At 42.6% G+C, this 7,142-nt stretch overlaps 1 protein-coding gene across 1 annotated transcript in view; it reads right to left on the reverse strand.

Annotated features, from left to right (window-relative positions):
* Positions 1-7,142, reverse strand: part of PDE6C (phosphodiesterase 6C) — a 69,271-nt gene that overhangs the window by 28,216 nt on the left and 33,913 nt on the right. Inside the window, exons 8-9 of the mRNA XM_015406638.1 lie at positions 3,569-3,616; positions 2,424-2,573 (exon numbers count right to left, since the gene is read on the reverse strand). Of these exons, the coding sequence (XP_015262124.1) occupies positions 2,424-2,573; positions 3,569-3,616 (198 nt within the window). The remainder of the gene's footprint in view (positions 1-2,423; positions 2,574-3,568; positions 3,617-7,142) is intronic.

Raw genomic sequence — 7,142 nt, forward strand, 5'->3', positions numbered from 1 at the left:
AACTCAGAACACTGAGCTCTGCAGCTAACCAATCAGAGAGTGGGGGGTGCAGAGAGGCAGCCGCCTGGCAGCCACATAGGAATCAATGGGGGGAGCACATTTCCCCCCTTTTGACCCACTTAGAGGTAGAATGTCTAAAAATCCCTTCTTAGCGAGCACCTACACCACGGTAGGAGTGCTCTCCCCAAATTTGGTGTCTCTAGGTCCAGTGATTTGGCCTGGGCATTGATTTTACAGTGAGGGGACTTTCTTTTACATAGAGAGATAAAAAATGTTGCACTTAATACAGTTACAAGTTCCCGTTTACGGCTGTCACCTGAATAGCCCAGCTTAGCCCGAGCTCATCAGATCTTGGACGCTAAGCTGGGTCATCCAGGGGTTAGTACTTGCATGGGAGACCACCAAATAAATCGAATAGATAAGGAAGACGGAGGCTGTTAGGCAGAGGAAGGCAATGGCAAACCACCTCTGCTCATCTCATGCCTGGAATGCCTGGAATGCCCCTGGAATGATTGTGACTCAACAGCAACTTCCCCTAAAACCATAATTTTATGATACTGGTATCAGCCATTCCAAAGCTAATCCAGGAAGCACATAGCAAGGGAGGACTCCTTTGGAATATGGAATATTCAGTTATTGATAATTGAATGCCTTCCCCATAGATACTCAGCTGGCATTGAGTGTGCTAAGTTTCTGGTGTCTGCTACAGATTAACTGGTTTGCCCAGGCTTCCTGTTATTTTACCGTGATTATATATTACCTTATGGTAATAGCATTTAAAATATTTTTGAAATATGCGACTGTTGTCAAGATTGTTAATCATATGTAAAAACTGCCACAAACACCTTAGGTGCAGAAAGCAGGAGAGGAGTTATTTAAATAAATAGATAAAATATGTTACCCTCTCTCTGTAAGGAAGCCTTCTTGGTCTGACAAAAATTCACATTCAGTATGAACAAATCAATGCTGCCAGTATACTGCTCCTTGAGACTACAAGACAACCTGTGCGTCCATTCATGTTCTCTTGTCTGATAATAGGTCAGTCCCTAAAGCTCATGCCTCTGGAAATGTAGTATATATATAGTATTGTATGTGATTTCTGTTTAGGACTGAAAGAATGGCTTGTTGTTATTCTGTTTTGTAAAAATATTAATGGGAATGATCTTCATAAATAAGTCAGACTAACATTTTGCATTAATAAAAATTCCTAAAACACATTCCTAAAACACGTTATACTGAATTGGACCATTGGTCTATCAAGGTCAGTATCATCTAGTTGGACTGGCAGCAGTTCTCCCAGTTCTCACGTCATGGTCTTTCACGTGAACTATTACTTGATCCTTGTAACTGGAGATGTCAAGGCTCAAACCTGGCACCTTCAACATGCAAACCAGATACTCTTCCACTGAGCAACAGATCTTTTCTTCTTACTGTGACAGGACCTTAAGTGCTTGGGTCAGGCAGAGTTATATGCAGTTCATCATGAAATGCACTGTCATGTTAGCTATGCAAAAATGTTGGATGCTGATAACACCAATGCAAATATTTGAGATCAGACTATTTCATAATTAGTGCTGTCAAAGAATTTTAATGGATTTGCCTTTTAACCATTAGTTGATGAAATTAAAATACTTGTCATATTATCAAAACATGAATACACCCTCCCTTTTGAGATACATAAGAAACTGTAATGTTTTAATTCTGATTGCACTCAAACTTGGTTCTCACATCAGTTGTTAATGGCTTTATTATCTCTTTGCCAATTTGCTGCTATTTACATGTCCTACCAAATGCGTTATTTCAATCTCAGCTGTATTTATTACTCAGTTACTTATGCATCTTGACTCTAATTAGCTCTATCCTGGCAACTAACCCACCCCCTGCATGTAATATTTGAGGAAATCTGTTTCAATGTATGTGAAGAAATGTGAACAGGCTGAGTCTCTGTTCTAGCGTTGAGCTTGGTTTGTCGTGGGGGTGCCTCTTGACTTTAGCTTCGTTCTCACATCTCTTTGTTAACCCTTGCATTTACATGCTAATTTGCTGCCATTCATTGATCTTACTGGCCACCTGTCCAATTTCAGCCTTACTTATTCATCTTGGCAGTGACTGGCCCTTCGTAATAGCTGCCCCCCACCCTCTTTTTCCTTTAAGTGGGGCTTGAGGAGATTTCATTTCATTGTGTCAGACAGTGTGCTTGCACACAAAAGCTTATATTTTGAATAAAACTTTGTTGGTCTTAAAGGTGCCACTGGACACAAACTTTGTTATACTGGACCTCAGATATACAAGGGCTGCCTTAACTTGCACCAGTTACAATGCGTTTTATTTGATGAATCTATCGATGAGATCAATTAAAACTTGAAAATAAAGCCATTTCTTTCCATTGCAACTTGGCAATATCCATTAACTTTCAGCCTTACTTCAGTAATCTGTTCATCATATTCATCAAAGGGTTTGCCATCTTTCCTGTTGTAAAATGTAGCTACGCCAACAATTTCTTCCTTCTTGTTGACAATAGGTAAAGACAGGACATTTTTGATAAGCCAGCCTGTCTCATCAAAAGCTTCTTTCTGCAGAACAGTAAAAGAATAGGCAGTGTTACATACTTATTTAGAAAGAGAAATACAGGTATTGGGTGTCTGTGTTTTATAGTTACAAGGGTCAACATTAGCACCAAAGGAGAAAAAAAGTAATGACCAAACCAAAGGTAAACCCTTTAAAGTTGTTTTGGTTTCAGTGAGTCCATGGTCTCCCAGTGAAATGCATGGGACTGAGATTGCTTAACTTTGGCGGGATTTATTTTTAGTAAAGTTGCATAAGAAATTATTTTATATGAATGTTTAAAACTACAGCTGAACTGAAATGGGGTGATAGTAATTCACAAACACTTCCCCCCCACCCACAAAGCCCTGCCCCCATCTAGCAAATTGGGGGGGTTATTTTCAAAAGTGGGCAAAAATGTTCCCTGTGGCACATTTTCTTTCTCTTTTTTTAAAGATGTGGTGGTTATTTTTACCATATTAAAAATTGATTACAAATGCACATAATCAGTCAGCACTTGTTAGCTGCACTGGCACATTTTCAGAACTGGTGTTTTACATTCAAATAGCAGGAGTAATGCTTTAGTCTGGGATTCTTCTCAGTCCTAACCAGTACCAAATCAGCTGCTTCTTCAGGCCATTTCTTTGTTCAGATCAGTCTTCTTTTCATGATTGATGCCACTAATCAAATTTGACTATGTGATGATCTCACTGGGGTAGTAACCAATGCTAATTCAGAGTAAGGGCATTGTCAAATAGTCTTCAATGACACTGTTAGATAGCCAAATCCACCTAGTATACTGATGGTGGCACTGTTCATAACAAGAAGACTAATTTGCACCTACAAATGAAGTCAAAACAGTGCCAATCAGTACTACAGTTGGGTTGAAGTCATAGAATATTCCCCTCCCCCCAAGCTTTTCTTTAACTCTAAAATGGTTGCCAGGAAGCAATCCGGGGATCCCTACTTACACCTCACACATTCCGTTATAAGCATACTATCAGAATAAAGGAAACGATGTTACCTGAAAATTGAAGAAGTCATCTGCAGGTGCATTAATCATATTACAAATCTATGGGGAAAAAAGGCACGCAATAAAGAGAAGCCCCTGCGCACGTCCATACACTGATCCTGCTAGTCAGTCCAGAAAACAGAAGGAATGATCAAGATGTCTCACATCGATTGCTGGTGATGACTCGTGCCCAGACTGTAAGTGCCTGTCACCTGCATTCTCCTCTGTCCCCTCTTATAGAGAGGTTCAGATGGGTGGTGGCTTATTCCAGATACTGTTGCCTATTCCAGATTAGGAAATACTTGAAGATTTGGGGTGCAGCCTGGGAAGGGTAGAGTTTGGGGACGGAAAGGAGCTCAGAAGGGAAGTGATGCAATAGAATCCCCTCCAAAGCTGCCATTTCCTCTAGGGGGACTGATTTCTGTAGTTTGGAGATCAGTTGTAATTCTGGGAGATCTTCAGGCCACATCTGGAGGTTGATAGTTCTAACTCCAAGGCTCTTTGGTTGGATGCGCCAGTGCTTTGGAACGGGCTGCCAAGGGAAGTTATAGCTATCCCGTCCCTGCCCAAGGGTCATGAGACATGTAATGTGGTGCTTTTTTGAGGACATTTTGATAAGGCCTAGAGAGGGCTGTATTGAACCAGGATAGCCAGCTTCCCACCAGGGTGAGGGACCTCCTGCCTGCATCTCATGTTGCCCGCTGCCACTCAGGTGGGCAGTGGAAATCTAAGGACCCTGTCCCCTACTCCTGCTGAGACCCCTCCAATCTGATTCCCAGATTCCTCTTTGTTCTTTTGAACGGTAGCCCCTTGAAAGCCTAGATCCCAAGAGTGAGTCTAAAAAAAGCACACCTGGTGTGCCATGACCAAGACAAACTCTATCATGGAGGTAGGGTGTCACTGGAATGCATAAGGCATTTACATTCTCGCAGCTCTAAGGCATGACTAATACAATCGTATCCCTTGTTCCAACAAATACTTAATCAACGCAATATGAACCATTTCCAGTGAATAGACACTTGGGTGACCCTTAATTATCACTAATCCATGCCAACCATTGATAAAATCAGCCTATTCCAAATGTTAACTGCTGGCTTTGCCCATAAATAAAACTTTATCCTTTAAAATCAGCCTAACATACAATCCCCCCAGGATGAGCCATCAAACCCATTATTCATGCCCAGTCCTTAATCAATATGCTAAAACCATCCAACAACTATACCAAATTGGAATGTTAGGTATTTCCCTCCTAGTCTTCTCACCAGATTTTGACAGCAGTTACTTTCAAACTGTCCAGATTCAAATTTCATATCTGGGGCCAGTCCTGACCCTGAGAAACCGAGGTCCCATGTCTAGCTATGAGACACTTCCCCATAAAAAGACCATCCCAAGTCAGTGAAAAGCATGTCAGGGTCCTCCCACTACCTGGATATCGCTGCAACTGCTTCGTAGGCCCCTCTTCTCTCCTCAGCACTAGAGTTGCCAGACCCCCCAGTGGAGGTGGGGGTTCCTCACCACCAGGCATCACCTCCCTGCAACCAATTAGCTCACTGGTAGGAGGCCTTACCCAGAAAAACAGCAAGGCCCAGTCAACATTGCAGCAATGTGTCTACATCACTTCTGATGTGACCTGAAAGTGATGTTATTACGTTGGTGGTGTTGGGGTGACACTCTGGTATTTGGTCAAAAACTCTACAGTAGAAGCCAAATTTACCAAAGAGTTTTTGTCCAAATACCAGAGGGTTGCCCTGACATTGCTGTCACTTCTGAGTCAGGTTGGAAGTGATGTTGCAACATCAGCTGGGTCTCCCTCCAGCTTCTGGTAAGTCCCTTCAGTCTCCAGGAGGGACCCGGCAACCCTACTCAACACTCTGCTATCTTGAACTTCTGCTGCATGTAATTCCCACAGCCCTCTGCTTTTTATCCCTCCTTGGATCAGGTAGTATCTCCCATTTGAATGTCCTCCCTTCCCTCTCCTCATCTCTTTTTCTCTTCCTTATACTATCCTTGTAGTGTATGTATGAGTTTATATTGGAAGGGAAAGGGTGGCTTATTCCTAGTCTTAAGGGTCTGTTTTGGTTTGCTCCTAGTGGTGTACGTTTTATTATTAGTAAAGAAATCTTTCATTGGATTGGTTGGTCTCTGTCCTTTTCCTTTGGGAATATTGCTCTGGAATAAAACCCTTGTTTACCCTTCTGGAGACCCTTTAACAACTAATTCCCCCTCTCTGGGCCCAGTTCAGGTAACACAAGGGAAGCCCAGGTGAAATGGGGAGATTCAACCAGCATCCGCAGCATGAAAATGTTGCTTCCAGTTCCAGCACAACCCAGAAGTGATGTCATCATGTCAGGTGATGCTCTAGCATTCACCAAAAATTCCATGGTTAAACCATGGAGTTTTTGAAGAATTATTTTAAAAACAGAAGCACTTCCGGTATGGCACGACGACGGGCGAGCTCTAGTGAACGCTGAGCCGCCCAAACGCGTTAGTCTTCTTTCGGGGGCCCCGGTTGCTGGGGAACCCCGACCAGCGGACCTGGTATACACTGCTGGAGCAAGGGGCTTTATTTTTTGGGCCCCCCGCAATTGGCAATGCGAGGGGTGTCCAGAAAACGCCCCAGAAGCAGAGACTGATGGCGGAGCAAACATGGCTGCCATGATTTTGCAAAGTCGCAGCCGCCGGGTTTTTTAAAACTGCACGGGTGGAAAAAAGACTTGTTAGTAACGTAACGCAAGAAGAGACAGGGTGTGGACTGAACTTAAGAACAAGCAGAATTATTGAGGTAAAAATTACTATCAGCTGGGAAAATGGACGAGACCTCCAGACGGCAAAGCCCAAACAGGTAAACAAAAGTGGCCGGCGAACCGAAAAGGACGGACTTACAAATATTTATTTTGGAGGAGGGAAGGAAAGCTATGAGAAATTGTGATTGGGATTTGATTGTGTGAATTGCGAGAGACTCGGGGGGAAAAAGATATTGTTGATAGAGGTTCCGTGTTGTTTGAGAGAAATGGAGCAAATAGAAGGAAATGCGGAGGAGCGAGTAGAGGAGCTTGAAAGGGGAGAGACAGAAACGGAGAGATTTATCAGAGCGATAAGAGAGGCGGTGCGGAGAGGAGTCCAGGAGACATTTGTGGAAATAAAAAAGGATTATGGCATACAGGTGGATTCTAAGAGCGTGGAAAAACGAGAATGTGATATATTTATTTTTATTTATTTTATTTATTAGTAAAGAATATATAGAGAATATATAGAGAATGATCCCCATGAAGAGGAGGAAAAGATAGAAAAAATGGAGAGTGTCAAGGAAGAAAGAGGGGAGGAGGAAGTGGAGCTGTTAAAAGATGAAGCAGAACTCAAAGGAAAACAACTAGGATATAAAGCAATCAGTGTTTAAAGTCTGGGCGAGGGAAAAGTAAAAGAACCACAAAAAGAGGGAAGGTAAAGAAGCCCAAAAGGAACAACTGGACTAGAACTGTGAAAAGAATGGACAGGATAAGAAAGAATGATGGACGGCAAAGAGTGCTTAAGAAACGAAGGCATGGGGACATGCTGAGGGAAAAGAATAAACGGCAAATGTACAAGA

Source organism: Gekko japonicus, unplaced genomic scaffold (assembly GCF_001447785.1).
Source record: "Gekko japonicus isolate JY-2015 unplaced genomic scaffold, Gekko_japonicus_V1.1 scaffold165, whole genome shotgun sequence".
In the NCBI taxonomy this organism is placed as follows: domain Eukaryota; kingdom Metazoa; phylum Chordata; class Lepidosauria; order Squamata; family Gekkonidae; genus Gekko; species Gekko japonicus.